Source organism: Rissa tridactyla, chromosome W (assembly GCF_028500815.1).
Source record: "Rissa tridactyla isolate bRisTri1 chromosome W, bRisTri1.patW.cur.20221130, whole genome shotgun sequence".
Lineage (NCBI taxonomy): Eukaryota > Metazoa > Chordata > Aves > Charadriiformes > Laridae > Rissa > Rissa tridactyla.
The window spans coordinates 26162212-26184693 of NC_071496.1; the positions used below are offsets into that span (position 1 = coordinate 26162212).

The 22482-nt window shown below is 43.5% G+C and overlaps 1 protein-coding gene across 1 annotated transcript in view; it reads left to right on the forward strand.

Annotated features, from left to right (window-relative positions):
* Window positions 1–22482, forward strand: part of LOC128902113 (geranylgeranyl transferase type-1 subunit beta-like) — a 63300-nt gene that overhangs the window by 35618 nt on the left and 5200 nt on the right. The window contains 4 exon segments of the mRNA XM_054184503.1: window positions 7139–7206; window positions 15396–15547; window positions 16952–17081; window positions 18339–18384. Coding sequence (XP_054040478.1) covers window positions 7139–7206; window positions 15396–15547; window positions 16952–17081; window positions 18339–18384 — 396 coding nt within the window.

The following is a 22482-nucleotide window of genomic DNA, read 5'->3' on the forward strand; positions in this document are numbered from 1 at the left end:
CAGCACACCTCTCTAGAGAGTGCATCAGGTTGGCGAATGGGTGTCTCCATACCTTTCAGAAGAGAGTTGCCTACTACTATCACCCGTTGCCTTTTCTTAGTTGCCCTGGTTGTTATACGTGGAGCAGATCAGGTTGCCTTACTCAGCTCCAGTGTCTCTCCTGATGTGACTGGTCTTTCCTCTTCAGTCTGCAGAGTGGTGAAGCAGTTCTGCAAGGGCACCTCGGTTTTTGGGGGAAGTCTCTTCCTCCTGCTGGTCCTTGCCTTACAAGCTTCCATTCTTCTGCATTACTGGCCCCCCTCGTGTGCTGGTGGGGGAGTTTTTGGTTGTTTGGCTGTGGAGGCCATAACAGCTATGTACCAGTAGGCTTACAACTCTTTTCTGGGTGAAGGATTTCCACATCTGTGCCTTTCTTTTAAATTTATTTTGTAGTTTGCATAAGCACATTTGACACAGATTAAATTGTGCCCATTGCCTCTTGTCCTGTCACTGGACATGACTGAAAAGAGCCTGGCTCTGTCTTCTTTGCACCCTCCCTTCAGGTATTTGCACATATTGATGAGATTCTCCCTGAGCTTTCTCTTCTCTAGGCTGAACAGTCCCAGCAATCTCAGCCTTCCCTCATAGGAGAGACACTGCAGTCCCTTAATCATCTTTGTAGCCCTGTGCTGGTCTCTCTCCATTATGTCCATGTCTCTCTTGTACCGGGGAGCCCAGAACTGGACACAGGACTCCAGGTGTGGCCTCACCAGTGCTGAGTAGAGGGGAAGGATCACCTCCCTCGACCAGCTGGCAACAAACCCAGGAATGTGAAAGCACAAAAGTATTTGAAATTAGTAAGCGGGATCCAAGACTGAAAAGAAATCTTCAAGAAAAGCCAGAGGGCAAAGAAAGAGGAGAAATACAGAGAAAAAAGACAAAGGGGAACATAAGACATACATTGGTGCCTGGGGTTGTTCTTCCCACAGTGCAGGACTTGGCACTTTCCCTTGTTGAACTGCATGAGGTTCCTGTCAGCCCATTTCTACAGCCTGTTGAGGTCCCTCTGGATGGCAGCACAACCCTCTGGCATATCATCCACTCCTCCCAGTTTTGTGTCATCTGCAAACTTGCTGAGGGTACACTCTGCCCCATCATTCAGATCATTAATGAAGATCTTAAATGGGATTGGATCCAGCATTGACCCCTGGGGTACACCACTAGTTACTGGCCTCCAACTAGACTGCCATGATTTCCAGAATTAGCTACTCCATCACCTTCCCAGGGATTGAGATAAGGCTGACCAACCTGTAGTTCCCTGGGTCCTCTTTCTTGCCTTTCTTGAAGATAGGAGGGACATTTTCTTTCCTCCAGTCTTCAGGCACCTCTCCCAATCACCATGATCGTTCCTAGATTATCGAGAGTGTCCTTGCAGTGACATCTTCCAGCTCCCTCACCACTCGTGGGTGCATCCCCCCATGGACTAATTATGTCCAATTTGCTTAAGTAGCCCCTGACCTGATCCTCTTCCGCCAAGGGTATGTCTTCCTTGCTCCAGCCTTTTCCCCTGCTCTCTGGGACCTGGGATTCCTGAAGGCCAGTCTTGCTAGTAAAGACTGAGGCAAAGACGACATTCAGTACCTCAGCCTTTTCCATGTCCCGTGTCATCAGGCGCCCTGCCTCATTCAGCAGTGGGCCCACATTTTCCCTAGTCTTCCTTTTGTCTCCTATGTACTTATAGAAGCCCTTCTTGTTGCCTTTGACATCACTTGCCAGATTTAACTCCAGGTGGGCTTTGGCTTTCCTAACCTCATCCCTGGATGCTAGGACAATGTTTCTGTATTCCTCCCAGGTTACCTGTCCTTGCACCCACCTTCTGTATGCTTCCTTTTTGTGTTTGAATTTGGCTAGGAGCTCCTTGTTCATCCAATGCAGGCCTCCTGGCATTTTTGCCTGACTTTGTATTTGTTGGGATGGACTGCTCTTGAGCTTGGAGCAGGTGACCCTTCAATATTAACCAGGTTTCTTGGGCCCCCCTTCCCTCCAGGGCCTTATCCCACGGGACTCTTCCAAGCAGATCTTTGAAGAGGCCAAAGTCTGCTCTCCTGAAGTCCAGGGTTGTAAGCTTGCTTTTTGCCCTGTTCCTTCCTCTCAGGATCCTGGACTCTACCATCTCATGGTCACTGCAGCCAAGGCTGCCTTCGACCTTCACTTCACCCTCATTGTTGGTGAGTATGCTCCAGCAGAGCACCTCTCCTCTTTGGCTCCTCTGTCACTTGGGTCAGGAAGTTGTCATCGATGCCTTCCAGGAACCTCCTGGACTCCTTATGTCCTGCTGTGTTGTCCCTCCAGCAAATACTGGGGTGGTTGAAGTCCCCCATGAGGACCAGGGCCCGTGAAAGTGAGGCTGCCCCTATCTGTCTGTAGAGGGCCTCATCCGCTTGTTCTTCCTGGTCAGGTGACCTATAGCAGACGCCCACTACAATGCCACCCATATTGGTCTGCTGTTTAATCCTTACTCATAAGCTCTCAGGTGTCCCCTCATCCATCCCCAGGCAGAGCTCCACACACTCCAACTGCTCTCTTACATAAAGGGCAACTCCCCCTCCTTCATCTTCCCAGCCTGTCCTTCCTAAAGAGCCTATATCCCTCCATTGCAGCACTCCAGTCATGGGAGCCATCCCACCACATCTCCACGAACCCAACAAGATTGTAGCCCTGCAGCTGCACACAGATCTCTAACTCCTTGTGTTTATTCCTCATACTGCGTGCGTTAGTGTACAGGCACTTCAGAGAGGCACCCCAGCACATTGACTTCCTAGAAAGGGTTTTGGGGATTTTTCCATAATGGTGCCTTGTAGGCACTTCTTTGCTTACATGCAAATGCTGGAGGTGACCCTGCTTAAGCCCTGTTTTGTTGATTTTGTGATCCCTTCCTGTCACATCATCCCAGGCCCTTTGCTTGTCAACCCTGTCCATCACTCCCTCTGTTGGTTACTCTCTCCCTCCCCCATCGTTCTTAGTTTAAAGCCCTTCTTATGAGGTCAGCCCTCCTGTTGGCAAAAATACCTTTGCCGTGCTTAGTGAGGTGGATCCTATCTCTCCCAAGCCAATGTTGATCTGCAAACAGGGCCCCATGGTCATAGAACCCAAAACACTGTTGCCAACACCAGCTCCGCAGCCATTTACCTGCATTATCAGTGTCCTGCTCCTCACACCCTTTCCACTCACCAGCAGGATCAAGGAGAACACCACCTGGGCCCCCATGCCCTTGACTACTGCCCCCAGAGCTCTGTAGTCACTTTTGATACTCTCTAGGTTGCCCCTGGCTGTATCATTTGTGCCCACATGGAAGAACAGCAGGGAGTAGCAGTCAGAGGGCAGACGAGCTTCAGCAGTCCCTCCACAACATCCCACATCCAGGGCCCTGGCAGGCAGCAAACCTCTCTAGATGACAGGTCAGGTTGACAGATGGATGCCTATGTCCCCCTCAGCAGGGATGACTCGCTTCTTCCTGATGGTCTCGCATAGTTTGGGATCAGGTGGTCCAGATCCTTTGCTTGAAGGCACATCTGGCTCCTCTTCAATTTTGCAGCCTAGGGCTTGGAGGGACGTATCTGCCATCTGAAGCTCCACCTGCATTGAAGCCTCTACCCTATCAAGGACAGCTGCTCCAACATGTGCTGGGGAAAAACGCCCTGTGGCGTCACCACCATACCTGAGACTGTTTATGCTGGTACGAATTCAGCTGAGGTCCCCTTCTTTGAGCCTTTTTCACTTTGTTGGTATGACTATAAGATAGAAGTTTTTAATACTCACTACAAGAAGGACATTGAGGTGTTGGAGCGTGTCCAGAGAAGGGCTACAAAGCTGGTGAGGGGTCTGGAGGACAAACCTTATGAGGAACGACTGAGGTAGCTGGGGGTGTTTAGCCTGGAGAAGAGGAGGCTAAGGGGAGACCTTATCACCCTCTACAACTACCTGAAAGGAGGTTGTAGAGAGATGGGGGCTGACCTCTTCTCCCTGGTGACAAGTGATAGGACAAGAGGAAACGGGTTCAAGTTATGTCAGGGGAGGTTTAGATTGGATATTAGGAAACATTTTTTCACTGAAAGGGTTATTAAACATTGGAATAGGCTGCCCAGGGAGGTGGTGGATTCACCATCCCTGGAGGTGTTTAAAAAAAGGGTAGATGGGGCACTTAGGGACATGGTTTAGAAGTATTTTTTGTCAGGGTAGGTTAATGGTTGGACTTGATGATCTTAAAGGTCCCTTCCAACCTCAGCAATTCTATGATTCTATGATTCTAATGCACGATGAACTGACTTCATTACACTTGTCATTTAAAAAAAAACTTTTGGTTGAAAGGTGGATGGTGGAGGAAGTGGAGAATTGCAGGTGTTTTCTTATGTTAAATGATAGTTCACTCCATAGAAGTTATATTCAGAGACTTGTCTGATAGAGAAATTGCACACTGTAATTACATAGAAGCTTGTATCAGTTGTAGTACTTCAAATTTAGATGTTGCATATATGCAGAATGTATTTAAAGTTAGAAGTTAATGTGTTGATAAAGTGGACTACAATTGATGTACGACATTGCTTAGTGATCTTTTTTAGGGCTTTCAACATTATAACTATTTTTCTTCACTTAGTCTGGTGCAAATTTCCCGAATTTCCATGAGGATTTTTAGATTTGAGGCTGAAGCTGGGGGGAGAGGGAGAGAATTTAAGAACACCTTGGTGCTGATGAATTAGAGCACTCATTAGGATTTTACCTTTGGATGTTGAGGAGTGAAGCAGTTGAGATTTTGCGGTGCAGAAGCGGATTTGAGCCCTGGAAACCTGTACTTAGCTCTAGACAATATGCGGTACACACTTCTCTGTACTTCATGCTCAGATACCATGTCACATTTAAAACAAGTCACATCTGAATCACTGAAAAATGTTTGATTGGTAAAATGTTTTTGTACCTGAATTTTAGGTGGGAGAGGAATAGCTCCATTAAAAATTTGTCTTTCATATTGTTTTAAGTATTTCATTCTGACTGTATTGAGTTAAATCAGTACTAGCTTAAAACTGTAAATTGTTTGTCCTTGTACATGTTGCAAAGTATTTTAAAACAATTCTATTTAGGAACAGATAGTATAACCAGGCAGGAATGTAGAGCAGAGAAAAAAAATCTGTTAACTCTCCGCACTTTTCCAGGGGAGTAATTTTTTAAAGATTTTTGAGAGCATTTTGTATGCTGGCATGAACAATATATTTCCACCAAAGAAAAAATGTCTTGCTTTGTCATTACAACAGGACCCAGTTTGCTTTTGGTTTTCTTTGTTTTATTTTATTTTGGGGTTTTTTTGTTTTATTTTATTTTGGTTTTTTTTTCCTTTTCATAATGATAACAAGCTGAGTGAAGTGAAGACAAGGTTCATGACCACCTGAGGAACCTGAACATATACAAGTCTATGGGACCTGATGAGATGCACCCCAGAGCCCTGAGGGAATTGGCTGATGTAGTTGCTAAGCCACTCTCCATGATATTTGAAAAGTCATGGCAGTCAGGTGAAGTCCCTGATGACTGGAAAAAGGGACACATTGCACCCATTTTTAAAAAGGTTAGAAAGGAGGATCCTGGGAACTACTGACATGTCAGCCTCACCTCTGTGCCTGGGAAGATCATGGAACAGATCCTCCTAGAAGCTATGCTAAGGCACATGGAGGACAGGGAGGTGATTCGAGACAGCCAGCATGGCTTCACCAGGGGCAAGTCCTGCCTGACCAACCTGGTGGCCTTCTATGATGGAGTGGCTGCATCAGTGGACAAGGGAAGAGCAATGGATGTCGTCTATATGGACTTCTGTAAGGCCTTTGACACGGTCCCCCACAACATCCTTCTCTCTAAGTTGGAGAGATACGGATTTGATGGGTGGACTGTTCGGTGGATAAGGAACTGACTGGATGGTCACACACAGAGGGTAGTGGTCAATGGCTCGATGTCCAGATGGAGAGGGGTGACGAGTGGTGTCCCTCAGGGATCCGTACTGGGACCAGTGCTGTTCAACATCTTCATCAGTGATTTAGACAGTGGGATCAAGTGCACCCTCAGCAAGTTTGCAGATGACACCAAGCTGAGTGGTGCGGTTGACATGTCAGAGGGACGGGATGTCATCCAGAGGGACCAGGACAAGCTAGAGAGGTGGGCCTGTGCAAACCTCATGAAGTTCAACAAGGCCAAAGTGCAAGGTCCTGCACTTGGGTCAGGACACTCCTCCTCATTATCAATACAGGCTGGGGGATGATGTGATAGAGAGCAGCCCTGCAGAAAAGGACTTGGGGGTACTGGTGGATGAAAAGCTGGACATGAGCCAACAATGTGCACTTGCAGCCCAGAAGGCCAATTGCATCCTGGGTTGCATCAAAAGAACTGTGGCCAGCAGGTCGAGGGAGGTGATTCTCCCCCTCTACTCTGCTCTCATGAGACCCCACCTGGAGTACTGTGTCCAGCTCTGGAGTCCTCAGCACAAGAAGGACATGGACCTGTTGGAGAGGGTCCAGAGGAGGGCCACGAAGATGATCAGAGGGCTGGAGCACCTCTCCTATGAGGACAGGCTGAGAGAGTTGGGGTTGTTCAGCCTGGAGAAGAGAAGGCTCCAGGGAGACCTTATAGCGGCCTTCGGTACCTGAAGGGGGCCTACAACAAAGCTGGGGAGGGGCTGTTTGCAAGGGCATGTAGCCATAGGACAAGGGGCAATGGTTTTAAACTAGAGCAGGGTAGGTTTAGATTAGACATTAGGAAGAAGTTCTTTACAATGAGGGTGGTGAGGTACTGGAACAGGCTGCCCAGAGAGGTGGTGGAGGCCCCATCCCTGGAGACGTTCAAGGCCAGGCTTGCTGAGGCTCTGAGCAACCTGATCTAGTTGAAGATGTCCCTGCTTACTGCCGGGGGGTTGGACTAGATGACCTTTAAGGGTCCCTTCCAACCCAGCACATTTTATAATTCTATGAGGTTGGGAATATACTGTAAGGACACATACAGATGCTGGTAATACTGCGAATGGTGTTGAACTAACAGGTTTTGATCTTGACTGGAGAATTATGGTTTATAATGAATGTTTCAGCAAAGCAAATTAGTTGACTCTCTCTTTTTCTTCCTTTTCTAGGCTCAAATTTGAATCGCTGTGGATTCAGAGGCTCTTCATATTTAGGGATGCCATTCAATCCATCCAAGGTTAGTTAAGTGTGGGGGAAAAAGATTTTCAATTAGGCAGTAAATGATCACGGGCAGTTTTTTTTTTAATATTAACTACAGAATTGTGGAAAATCTGGGAAACATGGTTTTTTGCACTGTTAGTATACTGAAGCAATTGCAGAGATTTTAAGAAATGTGCAGTACTCTTAAAAATGGTACTGCTTGTGTTTCCAGGGGCAGTGACATACAAATTGTGGCTTGTCTCAGTTCACTTCTCTGATCTATAACTGGGGAGGGGAAACTTCTCCAGGTCAACAACTGTCTGTGGACCTGGAAGTGAAGGGCAGAACAGCTCTGTATCAGGTGGTACAGCACATGCTGTTCTTCAGTGTTCCTCTTCCTTTGATGAAACATGGGGTGTTTGATTGTACCTGGTATCCATTCAAAAACAGGCAAGGCTTTGCTCATCCCAGTCTGTGGTGGGAGACCATAAGAGAGGATGCTTTTAAGCCCATGGAACTGAGGTTCAAGAGAATTAAGTCTGTATAGGAAAAGAAATTGCCCTTAATACAGGGGAGAAAGGAGGTGAACAGAGGCTGCTAAAGATGATACAGAAGGCCTGATAAGGTTGGAAGATGGAAATAGGGGCCAGCGTGCAGGAAGGACTATGAAAAAGATACAGAAGTTCTGTGCTGCGTTTGAGAATGAAAAGGCAGATCCACTAAAGAGTGGATGAAACATCTGAGAGTCCTAAATTATGAACAAGTATTTGATTTTTCTAGAGGACAGATAAAAAAATTTTAGATATGAGTATGAATACTGGGATACAAAATTGAAAGCGAGGATGGACATCTGATATGGTTATGACTGTAGATGAGTGTAAAACTGCTAGAACTAGCTTGAGTATGAAGCATCTTGTTTTGACCTCATTTTTATTTACTCTGACAGCACAGCTTTACGTTTCTGAGTAGCTTGTGGGAATGTTAATCTACAATAGAGTAATAACCACTTAATGCCTCTTCTTGTCAGCCAAGTATTCATAGTAGTAATATTTAGAAGTTATGCTTTATAACAAGGGAAAAATAATTATAAAGACAATTTTGTATGTCTCTACATCAGGTGCTACAGCAGTGTGTGACAGACAAGGTAATCTCTCTCTTGGTTTGCTTTGGTATTTAGCCCCTTTACACTAGAGATGGTGTCTGCAGTGAGCTTCAATTGTAGTAGTAAGATGAAGTCATCATCTGTTTTAATTGGAATTCACCTCAGTGTCAATCTTACCTCCAACTGAGCTTGAAGGAAAGAAGGAAAATTTCTGCTTAAAACAAAACCTAAAACAATAAAGACATAATTTTTGAAACCAAAATAATAAAAATGTATCGGTCATGTTTTCCCAAAGGTCTGGTGAGTCAATGCCATGCCATGTAGTACATTAAAAAGAGCACATACTTTTGGGAAACTTTTTCAAATCTTCCCCAGTGCATAAAGCTTGAAGAATGAGTTTTGCATATAGTTCTGAGATGTTGTAAAGCCCTTTGAAGATGAAGATTTCAAAAGAACTGGAAAGCGTCATTGTAGTTTGACAGCACTTTCTGGTGTTTTAATTTACTACTCAATTTCCAATAGTACATGCTTCAAGCATAAATATTCTCTTTTCAGGAAATGCACTGCGGCCCATCATGTGTCTCATAACCTGTTAGTTAATCTGTAGAAGAAACAAAGTGTAGAATCATGTAACCTGTGGAAACTAATTACAAGGTTGTTATATATGGAAAACTGTTTGCAGAGGGATGTGCTTTTTATTCAAGCATCATAATACTTTTTATTGCATCTGCATTAAAGGGATCAGATCTGCTGATTTATTGGCATACAAAGGTTTAAAGTATTTCCAGAGTTGTTCCCCTAAAATGTTCTGAAATTACTCAAAGAAAGAAATACTTAAAGTCCACTGTGATAACTTTGAATTATGTTTAGTAGTCTTGTTGTTTTTCTTTATTTGTCATTAAAATATGCTCAATTAAATCTGTGTCTTCAAAAATAAAAGAAACCTGTAAGGTTTTTGGATTTGTGTTGGCAGTTATTTATTTCATGCTGCTACAGTGATTTAATTTTTGGACTCTGAGAAGGTGCAATACTGGAACTAGACAAATATCTTTTATCACTAGAGACACTTTTAGGTAATAGAAAAAAAAAAGCAGGGGATATGTTAGATCCTCCCAACTTTACTAAATGTTACCAGGACAACTCATTTGTTCTCTCTTTTTTTTTTTTTTTTTTTACCATTATCCTTTTAGTGTTTGATTGTAGCGTCTATGCAGCTCTTTGGGATGGTAGCAAAAATGAAGCACAACCATATCCCCTTGACCAGCTCCCCATGCAGTCTTAACAAGCCTTAACATTCTTAACTCTAAATGAAGGCTAAGAGTGCCACTTTTATCAGTGCATTTAAACATGAATTGTTTCAAATTAGAAAATAATAATTTTCTGAAATGCCTCCAGATTCTTTGGTCTCTCATATTTAGTGTTACTTGAGTTTAAAATAGCTTTCAAAATTAGGGGGTAACAGTCTCCTTACAGTTTCAGACAGGCCTAGGTCTTTTCAATCTATTTATAAAGTGTTACAAATCAGTTTTAGGGGCTAGATTTAAATCCAGTGCCTAGAACTTCTTTGTAAGAGTGCGTGAGGTAACATATGTTTTCACTTGTAAAAAAAAAAAATCTGTTTTGTGTTCCCTATACAATGCTGTATTCTCTCAAGGCTGAAACACTCCATGTTTATAACACTGATACCAAGTGAGAAAAAAACTTTTTGAAAGTCTGACTCTGCCTGTGTAGCAGTATGTTTGGGAGCACTCTTTAGTGTTTGGAAAGATCATGCCTACATTTTTGCAGCATAGGTAGCTTTTTAGCTGTCTCTGCAGTGGTCAGCAAAAACTGTTGATAGCTGTGAGTTAAGTTTAAATAGTTGTTCTGGGTAATGTGTTATGGAGCATTATCAGGTCACTGAACTAGATATAAATGTTTGAAAGCTTTCCCTCACCTTGCATCCTTAGTGTTAATTCTTTAAAGGAAGACTCGGGTTGTGAAGACCATGATGGTAGCTTTCATAGAGTAGGACTGGTTTACTCCATTACACGGAATGTCAGAATGGTAGGGGTCGGAAGGGACCTCTGGAGATCATCTAGTCCAACCCCCCTGCCAAAGCAGGATCACCTAGAGCAGGTTGCACAGGAATGCATCCAGGCGGGTTTTGAATATCTCCAGAGAAGGAGACTCCACACCACAACCTCTCTGGGCAGCCTGTTCCCATGCTCTGTTACCCTCAAAGTAAAGAAGATTTTCCTCATGTTGAGATGGAACTTCCTGTGTTCCAGTTTGTGCCCGTTGCCCCTTCTCCTGTCACTGGGCACCACTGAAAAGAGCCTGGCCCCATCCTCCTGACACCCACCCTTTAAGTATTTATAAGTGTTGATAAGATCCCCCCTCAGCCGTCTTTTTTCCAGACTGAAGAGACCCACATCCCTCAACCTTTCTTCATAAGAGAGGTGTTCCAGTCCCCTCATCATCTTGGTAGTCCTTTGCTGCACCCCCTCCAGCAGTTCCCTGTCCTTGAACTGAGGAACCCAGAACTGGACACAGTACTCCAGATGTGGCCTCACCAGGGCAGAGTAGAGGGGGAGGATGACCTCCCCCGACCTGCTGGCCACGCTCTTCTTGATGCAGCCCAGGATGCCATTGGCCTTCTTGGCCACAAGGGCACATTGCTGGCTCATGGTCATCCTGTTGTCCACCAGGACTCCCAGGTCTCTTTCAGCTGAGCTGCTCTCCAGCAGGTCAGCCCCCAACCTGTACTGGTGCATGGGGTTATTCCTCCCCAGGTGCAGCACCCTACACTTGCCCTTATTGAATTTCATAAGGTTTCTCTCCACCCGACTCTCCAGCCTGTCCAGGTCTCTCTGTATGGCAGCACAGCCTTCTCCTGTGTCAGCCACCCCTCCCAGCTTTGTGTCATCAGCAAACCTGCTGAGGGTGCACTCTATCCCTTCATCCAGGTCATTGATGAATACATTGAACAGGACTGGACCCAGTACTGACCCCTGGGGAACACCACTTGTCACTGACCTCCAACTAGACTCTGTGCCCCTAATTACGACCCTCTGAGCTCTGTCTTTCAACCATTTTTCTATCCATCCCACTGTCCGTTCATCTAGCCCACTCTTTCTAAGCTTCCCTATGAGGATGCTGTGGGAGACCGTGTCGAACGCCTTGCTGAAGTCAAGGTAGACAACGTCCACTGCCCTCCCCTCATCTATCCATCCAGTCATGCCATCATAGAAGGCTATCAGATTAGTCAGACGTGATTTCCCCTTGGTGAATCTATGTCGACTACTTCTGATAGCTTTCTTTTCCTCGACATGCCTTGAGATGATGCCCAGAATGAGCTGTTCCATCATCTTTCCAGGGATGGAGGTGAGGCTGACTGGCCTGTAGTTCCCCAGCTCTTCCTTCTTGCCCTTTTTGAAGACTGGAGTGACATTGGCTTTCCTCCAGTCCTCAGGCACCTCGCCTGTTCTCCAGGACCTTTCAAAGATTATGGAGAGCATCCCAGCAATGACTTCCGCCAGCTCCCTCAGCACTCTTGGGTCCATCAGGACCCATGGACTTGTGGATATCCAGTTTACTTAACTGATCTCTCAGTTGATCCTCCTCAACCAAGGGGAAGTCTTCCTTCATCCAGACTTTTCCTGTTACTTCCAAAGTCTGGGACTCCTGAGGGCTGGCCTGAGCAGTAAAGACCAAAGCAAAGAAGGCATTCAGTAACTCTGCCTTCTCCGCATCCTTCATCACCATGGCTCCTGTCTCATTCAGCAGCGGGCCCACATTTTCTCTAGTTTTCCTTTTGCCTCCGATATACTTGAAGAAACCCTTCCTGTTGACCTTGACATCCCTTGCCAGGTTTAATTCCAAGGAGGCTTTGGCTTTCCTCATTTCATCCCTGCATCCTCCGACAGCATTCTTGTAATCTTCCCAAGGGGTCAGTCCCTTCTTCCATGTGCTGTAAACTCCCTTTTTCCACTTGAGCTTTTTCAGAAGCTCCCTGCTCAACCATGCAGGTCTCCCGATTTCTTGCTCTTAGGGATGCACCGATCCTGAGCTTGGAGAAAGTGGTATTTGAATACCAACCAGCTCTCTTGAGTCCCCCTACCTTCCAGAGCCCTAGCCCATGGGATCTCTCCAAGCAGTTTCTTGAAGAGGTCAAAGTTAGCCCTCCTGAAGTCCAAGGCTGCAATCCTACTTGTTGTTTTGTGCATAATACCCATGATCCTGAACTCTCATGATCACTACAGCCAAGGCTGCCCCAACCTTAATGTCCTCCACCAGTCCCTCTGTGTTTGTCAGTACTAGGTCCAGGAGTGCTCCTCGCCTTGTTGGCTCCTGCACCACCTGAGTCAAAAAGTTATCATCAATACACTGGAGGAACCTCCTGGACTGGACATTCCTGGCTGTGTGGCCTTCCCAGCAGGTATCAGGGTGATTGAAGTCCCCCATGAGAACCAAGGCCTGTGATTGTGAGGCTACCTTCAGCTGTCTGTAGGAGGCCTCATCAGCTTCCCCATCCTGATCAGGTGGCCTGTAATAAACACCCACAACAGTGTCCCTCTCATTAGCCTGCCCCTTAATCCTTACCCACAAGCTCTCGACCCTCTCTTCGTCCCGCCCCCCCAGGGAGAGCTCAATACATTCCAGATGCTCTCTCACACAAAGAGCAACTCCACCACCTCGCCTTGCTGGCCTATCTTTCCTGAAAAGGACATAGCCATCCATGACTGCATTCCTGTCATGTGAGCTGTCCCACCATGTCTCAGTAATTGCAGTGAGATCATGGCCCTATGACCACACACTGATCTCCAGTTCTTCCTGTTTATTCCCCGTGCTGCGTGTGTTGGTGTATAAGCATTTCAGAGAGGGAGTTGAATGTGTAGTTTTCACCCTTGAGGGGTGGTAGGCCTTCTGGTTCTCAAAAATATTAGCACGCTGCCCCACAAGTGCTGAGCTACTACACCCAGGCACCTCTCTGGCAAGCCCAGTTGCATCTCCATCCCCCTTTGAATCTAGTTTAAAGCTCTCTCAATGAGCCCTGATAACTCTTGTCCTAGGACCCTTTTTCCCCCTGCGAGATAAGCTATTCCCATCCGTTACCAGCAGGCCTGGTGTCTTGTAAATCAAGCCATGGTCAAAGAACCCAAAGCTCTGCTGGTAGCAGCAGGCTCGGAGCCAGGCATTGATCTGCTGGCTCTTCCTATTTACCCCCTCATCATTTCCCGGAACTGGAGGGATAGAGGAGAACACGACTTGTGCTCCCGATCCCTTGACCAGTCGTCCCAAGATCCTGAAATCTCTCTTCATTGCCCTTGGACTTCTTCTCACTACTTCGTCGCTGCCTACCTGAAAGATCAAAAGGGGGTAATAATCTGAGGGCCGTACCAGGGAAGGAAGCTGCTTCTTTACATCCTTAACCTGGGCCTCAGGGAGGCAGCAGACCTCCCTATGTAGCGGGTCCGGTCTGCATATTGGGCCTTCCGCTCCCTTCAGCAGCAAGTCGCCTATGACAGTGACCCGTCTTTTATTCTTTACTGCAGAGGTTTTGATGTGGGGGGTGGTCTGACTAGACCTCGCTGACACCTCCAAGGTAGGAGAACTATCATGTTTGTCATCATCCAGGTTCCCTTGCAGAGCACTGTACCCGTTATGCAATGACATCTGGGAAGGTGAGGTAGTCGCTGGGCAGACGCGACTGTGTGAAGAAGCTCAGAAGCAAAAAGCAGAAGAAAGGAAAAGACCTTCTTGCGTTCTTTCAATACTTGAAGGGGGCTTATAAGAAAGATGAAGAAAGACTTTTTGCCAGGGCCTGTAGTACAGGACAAGGAGCAACAGTTTTAAATTGACAGAGAGTAGATTTAGTTTGGACATAAGGAGGACATTTTTTACAATGAGGGTGGTGAGACACTGGAACAGGTTGCCCAGAGAAGTTGTGGATGCCCCATCGCTGGAAGTATTCAAGGTCAGGTTGGATGGGGCTTTGAGCAACCTGATCTAGTGATCATCCAGGTTGGACCTAGATAATCTTTAAAGGTCCCTTCTGACCCAAACCATTCTATGATTCTATGTTTGGAAACTTAGTTTTCTTCATAGTTGCCCATGTGACTTTTTCACCTTCTCTGTTGAGTAGCTAAAGCTTTTTCAGTGCTGCTGCAGCCACGTTCACCTTGTTTTGTGCCTGCCTACTGCAATGTGATTCCCTAGTATGAGAACAGTGGGCAATAGGTATTTTTATCCTAGCTTCTTATTTAAAATAACATTTTCTGGCTTGGAAAACAAGCATGATTTGGCCTGAAAAATACTGTGTACCCGCAACATAATCTCATTTAACTTGTTTTTGTACTGCTTTTTGCATGTCTTTTTAATATGAATTGCAAAATAAAAATGGCAATTGACATAATCCTAGTAAAATGTGCTGTAAAAACTTGTCCATCTTTGCTGCTCAGTACAGAAATAGCTCTTTTATCCTGTTTAAAATAAAAAAAACTCATCTTTCAGTTCTTCCAAATTGATCCATCTTAAGTACCATCCTAAGTATCCAAAGTCATCTTGTTACATGTGGTTTGTGTTGTCATGCATCAGTATAGTCCAGGATGTACCTAATAAATATCACAAGGAAAAATAATAATTTTAGGACAGATGTATCAATCTCCCTCCTTTTTGGCTTTGTACCATGTAACTAGTCAACTGACAGAGAGATTACAAATAATCCTTCACACTACTTTCTACTTGTAGATCATTAGGTTCTAAAATCTTTGCAGAAAGAACCTGTAGAGGTATGGCTATTTAACAGAGAGTTCCCCCAACTGCCAGGGAACTAATGCCCAGTAGTGTGTCAGGATAAACTTAGATATGGTTCAGCACATTTGATTCTTTTCGCTTAACTCTTGCGTGAATCAGTGTTGGCGTAGTCCTGTTCCACAGCTTCCTACTGACGAGCTGTTTACAAGGGTAGCAGAGCTGTGCAGTAATTTAGTTTCATCCAGAAAAGTTGAGTGGGATGCGATCAGTCTAACCATAATTAGTGAAGGGAAATGAACTTTACCTCTTTAATAATAAAAAATGAATACATGATTGTAATATCTTATGATGGTTTATTATTTCTTTCTTTTTCTTTTCCCCTTAAGGGTCCTGGTATGCCTCACCCCTATGATAGTGGGCACATAGCAATGACTTACACAGGTCTTTCATGTCTGGTTATTCTTGGAGATGATTTAAGTCGAGTAAATAAAGATGCCTTACTGGCAGGACTGAGAGCTCTCCAGCTGGAGTATGGAAGGTAAAAGATATAAAATATGTTACAACTCTCTGGAAGGTTAATAGAAAACACAAGTGTAGAATTAAACATAATACAGTTTTATGAAAATAGTTGTATAATATTTTCTTTCCATCAGAAAATATTTTGGTGGGGATAAGCAATAGAACAACATTCTAGTTTACAGGACCAAAGAGCTCTTTATGTCCAGAGTTGCTTTCATACTGGAGAATGATGATGTTTGCTCACAGCTGTAGAAACATCCTATTGGAAAGTTAATGGTTTAGCTTGTGTCTTGGGGATAGTTGTTTTGTTTGTTTGTTTATTTCTTATATCTTTCAGATAAGCGAGTTTTTTCTCTATTCGTATTCTCTGGTTTTGCAAGGCCCTGGTGGAGCATGACGTTTGCTCTGCTTTGTGGGAGGGTGAGCTTTATTTAGTTTTGAGAGATTCAGTCCATTAATATAAAGGATTAATTAACCTATAACTTATAATAGGAATATAATATTATTAAAATTCATTGTGAGATTCATCCTTTTTGCATGAATTTTAAAAAAGATGGTATATACCCTTTGAGCTACATCTGTTTGGGTTTTATGTAGGCTGGAGCTGGTAGCTAATGAAAACTTCTGCTAGGTTACATGATCTGTCTGTGTACTTAGATTTTACTGAATATCACTTTTTAAAGAGTTAAGAAATGCATAACTGTAGAAATCTTATTCCTGAAGAAATTATGTTTTACTTCATAATGAAATTGCTGTCCCCATTTACTAGCTACGAAAGCCTTTGTTTTGGTCAAATGGCTTTGTATTGCCTAGAAGTGTCCTATAATTAAAACTTTTTTTAAAATGGAGCATAACTATTAAAATGCAGTGTTACATGTGTAGGTTAAAAAAAACCAAAACCAAACAAACACCTCCCCCCTCTGGAATGTTCTAAATGTAAGTAGTGAATATGAACTAGATGATCTACAATTTCCTGTTACTTATAGCAACAGACTGACCTTAATGGGCTAAATTCTAATGTATGTATATATGGATTTGTTGGTTTACTTCCATTTGCAACATCTTCTAGCGCATGGGGGTACTTCTACCACTGCTATATACATTCCTATTATATGTTGTACCATTTTTGTCGTTAAAGTTTATTCAAGAGGAAGGAGTTAGTGATGAGTTCCTCCAAACCTGCTAGCATCTTGAAGTGGTTGCTTGTCATCATGCCTGATTACAATAATAAACTGCACACAGTTAATCTGTTCTACATGTTTGTATCATGTATGGTTTTAATGTACAGACTGATACCTCTTCTACTATAAATTGAAGTAACTAACTTATTTTAAAAGGAAAAATAATGCAATTCCTAAAATGCTTTTCATATTTTCTAATGTAACGGGATATAAAATGTATATGCAAGAAACCTTTCTTTCAGTTTCTGTGCTGTGCTGGAAGGAAGTAAGAATGATATGAGGTTTGTGTACTGTGCTTTCTGCATCTGCTACATACTTGATAACTGGTCAGGCATGGATACAAAAAAAGCAGTAGACTACATTAGAAGTATGGTGAGTATTCCCAAAGTGTTATTTCTCAATGCATTTTCAAGTTAATAGCTTTAGTTCTTTACTATGACTAAAAATCTATCCATCCAAATAGAAATATTACAGTAATTTTTTTCTTTTCTATTCCTACTTCAATGAGTTGAAAATTAAAAGTACATTCCTTTTTGTATTTATATTTTCATTGTAATGTTTGTACTAGCAAAGTAATCGTATTGGTTGTGTATGTTTGTTGCAAGTTAAATTAAGTCTGATCTTTTTTCTTTAATATTTGATTTAAAATTTAAAGCAAATTTTTAAAAATTGAAGCCTGAAGTTCCTATAACTTTAAAAAATGCATAAGTAAAGCATTGCATCACTAAAATCCTCAAATTTCAACGAGCTCTAGTCCTCCTTTTTAAAATCATATACAGAATCAATGGAAAAACTAATTATTGAGATCAAGTCAAGCTTATTAAATGTTCCCAGTCCAGTACATCCCCTTACAGTACAGCAAGGATGTACATCATCTCTGTAATTGTATTTTTATTACATCTTCTCTGCAAAAAAGATGAAGTATTCTCAGAATACTTTTGATGCTTTGTTTGTCAGTGAAGCTCCTCCTTTTTATTTCACTTTACAAAGCATTTTTTACAGCATTTAAAAAATAATTTTAACAGCAGTTATTTTATAGGGCAGGTAAAGTTCAATGCCAAATAGTATGCTTAGTATGTTGTTGCTTCTGCCCCCCCGCCTCGCCAGTCTTCAGTTTTTGAAAGGCCGATGCTCTTGCTCTATACTAGAGCATTTCTTGTGCTTCAGCATTGTACATACAGTAGTACTGTACATTATGCCTTCATGTACATTAACCATCTTTTGGGTTAGAGACAGATTTTATTTATGCACTTCAATTTTGTTTGGAATTATGTATCCATTTTCCCTTTTTAGAAAGGCCCAAAAATTGTAGGGCTTTTTAAATGGTTATCTACACTGCATGTTTTCCCTTTTTGGCAAAGAAATGTTTACCTAATTCCAGATTTTTAACATATATCACAACTGAAATGAACTCCATGCTCTTTGATTGAAGAAAAAAGTCATAAAACCTGCCTGTATTGAAACAACACTGATTTGTGCCAAGAGCTTTTTGAGACATAGGTTCAGAATTTAACTAGATTAAAATGATGGAATGGTCTGATAATAATTTTGCTAATAAATGGATAAATTGTAATGTCTGTAAAAGTGATTTCACTCTGAAGTAACTGGTTTGTGGATTTTTTTCTTTAGTCTTATGATAATGGCCTGGCACAAGGAGCTGGACTGGAATCTCATGGTAAGAATGTTAACATGTTCTATACCCATTTTTAAGACTGGAATTGAGAAATGCTGCAAGAAGTGCAGGGTATGTCATGCTTTTCCTTCTTTTCTGGTTTTAAGGAAGTGGGAAGAAGAGGAGCAAATCCAAAACGTGCCTCAGAATATGTCGTCTTCTCTTAGTTCCAGCTTAATATCAGACCAGATGGGCTCTTAATATATCATCTCTGTTATTCTACCTCATGAATGTTTTGTTGAAAGGTGTTGGCTGTAGTTCTTGTCTCTTGCTGACAGAGCAACCTATTTCTACATGTACCATTGGTATTCTGTGGATTTATCTGAAGAGATCTTGTACAATGCACTTGATAATTTCCAGTTTCAGCAGATATCAGTAAAGTCTAGAAACATCTACTCTGCTAGATTACAGCATCCATTGGGGACTCAAATCTTGAAGCTGCAGTTAATTTTTCTAAATAGGTGGTAAGGGATTTTAGGAGCAGTCGCCTCCTTGAGTAGCTCCAGCCCAGACTGAGAACAGGGCTGCTACTTTCCTGCCTGCAGGTTCAACCACAGTAGCAAAGATGAGCACCTATCCAAGAGACACACACACATCTTTTATGTAAAACAGATGAAGTGTTCTCAGTCCAGTTAATGCACATCACAGGAAGCTTTCTGGCAGACCACTATATACTGGTTAGGAACATAGTTTTCTTCAAATGTTCTTTTTCATAAAGTCAGTCTGATTCATATGCTGTTCATTAATGACATAAGCCTGCATATTGGAATGAAGAGTATGAACAAAATTTTATACTGTCACACTTGTATTGCTTTTAATGCCTGAGCTAACCTGTTTAATGTTAGCTAATATGTTACTATTCTGCCCTGTGGTATAGCCATACTCTCAGGCCTAAGTTGCTATAGGATATGGTCAGTTTATATATTGTGCAGTTCTAAACAATATTCAGTGTTTAGAATGCCCTAGACATGCAGTGTTGATTGTTAAGGGATGTTAGGAGCGGTTGCCTCCTCCAGCAGCTCTGACCCTGGACTCCTGCCTGCCTGGTTGCTGAAGCCCAGCCTGGGGACCCAGGGTCTCTGCCCAGGCTGAGGGACGCAGCTACCCGCTTTCCTGTTTGCAGGTTCAACCAGTAGCAAAGCTGAGCACATAACCCAGACACACACACACACACACACACAGAGGACACTGACAAGGCCACCTTCTCAGTGGTACCCTATTCCCCTGCACTGCTCGGGGAGGAGGTAAAAGAGTTGGGAATGAAGTTGAGCCTGGGAAGAAGGGAAGGGTAGGGGAAGGTATTTTTAGATTTGTTCTTATATCTTGCTATCCAATTCTGTTTAACTGGCAATAAATTAAATTAATTTCCCTAAGTCGAGTCTGCTTTGCTCATGATGGTAATTGGTGAGTGATCTCCCTGTCCTTATCTGGACCCACGAGCTTTTTGTCTTATTTTCTCCCCTTGTCCTGTTGAGGAGGGGGGTATGATAGAGTGGCTTGGTGGGCACCTGGTGGCTAGCCAAGGTCAACCTACCCCACTTACCAGTTACACAGAATTTCTAGCAATTAGCATAGCTTTCCTATTACCTAAAATTTCAGTTACCTAGACTTTTCACTCACCTGGACCCTCTGCAGATTGGGTCAAATTCTTAATAATCTGCACACAATACAATAATCATAATCTAGACTCTGACTTTAAAAAAGTACACGAGTCATTCACTCAGTCCTCGGAGGAAGAAGAATGATGGAAGCGGTGTCACAGTACTCTGGCCAACAGTGAGGATACTCCCCTTTCCCCCTCCATCATGGTGCAGGCATCCCCTGTATCACACCAGGAAGCATGAAGGCCTCAGCAGACTGTCTGCTGTTGGATCTCCTTCAAAAGCCTTTTGGATAAGCTGATATCTTTATACCTCTCAGTCTGGGGGTTTAGTCATTACCATTTCCATAAGTTAGTGGATTCTGAAGAGGCTGCCAGACAAACAATATGCAATAGTTTTGTCTGCAGGAGACAGCAAGCTGCAGGTGTCAATGGCCGCATAATGATCTTTATCTCTTCCTGTCCATTGTGTTCTGCTTACCCTTTGACCTAATGGTGCTTCTCCCAGCATACATCAGGCCTTAGCATGAGCTGTGTGTTAGACAAAATCTGAGGAAGAGTTGAGTGACCAGTCACAGAAGGCATTCCTGATCACTGGGAGATCATGGGTTTTGCCATCCAGAATATCTCACGTGCTGTTACGCTTCCCTGTTCCATAATGGGTGTCACCATATCCTGGCAACAATGCTGTACCAGGTGTCAGAAGCAGGGGGTACTGGTCCCACCCTGGTAGCACTGCCCAGACCCCCAGGCCCTCTTATTTGCTTCATGGGTCCCCTACTTGCCGGCTTGTCCAGCTTGATGCTTGCTAGCAAACATGCACTCACACGCTTGTCCCGCAGGCACTCCACATTCGCAAGTTCTCCTCGAATACCACCAGCACAGTCCCTCTGGCTGATACCCCTGCCCAGACTCAGGGCTTCCTACTTGCTGGCTAGTCCAGCTTGAAGTTTGCTAGTGAATACACATGCACACCCCATGCACCACCAGATTTGGGGAAATACAGACACTCAGTCTCCCCCCATCAGCCAGCACCAGGCACCAGACTGACCTGCAGTCCTGCTCCAGCCACTCGCCTCACTAATCTGGTCCCTCCCAGTAGCTGCTTTTTTGGGATGCACCTCATTCCTGCCGTAGTGGATGGTGGCCAAGACCCCCCACCCGGTCCAGTAGTTGACACCATAGCCCAGGGGCACCTAGAGCCCTGGTCTGATTCCTCCGGTAAGTGGCACCAAATCCACTCACACAGGTCTCCCTAGTAGCTGACGCTTAGTCCTCACAGCACACATGCACATGGGATACGATACAGTTTATGCAGAGACAGTTAAGAAAGGATTTAATAAGAAGATAGATCAGACTGCAGTGATCAGGTGCAGGGCTCAGTCAGACAACTGTATTGACTGGTGCCATTTTAGACATGACCAGTCCTTTTTATACCCTTTTCTGTCTATTCCCGTTTTGTTCCTCCCTGCTCCCCCTTCCCCTGCATGTTCCCTCATCTGTTTGCATAGTTCCACCGACCTCCCCTCCAACATCCTGGACCCTGAGGTTTGCATCCTTATCAGTTGTAAAGTCCAAGTTGCCTCTGGTTTCTTGATAGCCCATCAATTAGTGTGACTGACCAGGTTTGTTTCCTGTCTTTGTCTCCATTTTGTTTGCTGTCAGGTTTGTGTCTCTATGTTTTGTTTATGGCTTCCTCCTTTTCCTCGTTTGACAAGGTCCTTGCTCATATAATCTTAATGGAATAAATATTCCCACACTCCATATATCCTTACCAATTAGTGTGACTGACCTGGTTCCCTTATTGTTTGTTGGTCAGGTTTGTGTCTCTGTATGTTTTCTTGTTTATGGCTTCCCCCTTTTTCTTAATATCCCCTTTTGCACTGAAAAGGCCCTTGATGAGATACCCTTAAAGGAACAGACTCTCTTTCCTTCCACATACAACGGTATTCACACAGATATGAACAGCACAGACAACTTGATGCTGTTCCTCATCTCCAGTTGATCAAGATAGTCCATCCAGCAGCTGGCCCCTAGACCTCTGGCAAAGTTGAAAAATTTAAATTATACCCCTACATATTTTAAAATGTAATTCAATAAGTTGCTGTAGGATGCTAGCGATAGCAAATATCATTACTTCAGTATCCTTCCTGCATTTCAACATCAGAATGAAAAATAATCCTAGATTTCATGGGGTTTTCTAGTGCCATAATAGCGTAGCAGTGGATCTTGATCCCCATGGCTTGTATCAACAGCTTACTTACAGGCTGTAATTATATAATTACCATGTAATAGACTCAGAATGAGCTTTGATGGGTTTTTAAAAGTGATGGCAAAGATACACAGACAGAGAATATTAATTTCTCTTCTAATTTCAAATTCCTTGACAATAAAAAAAATCTTTAGAAGCATAATTTGTGTCTTTGCTACAACCATGAGAATCCTCCAGTTTTTTCATAGCATTAACCATGTCTTTTGGGTTTTGTGGTTTTGCTTTTGTT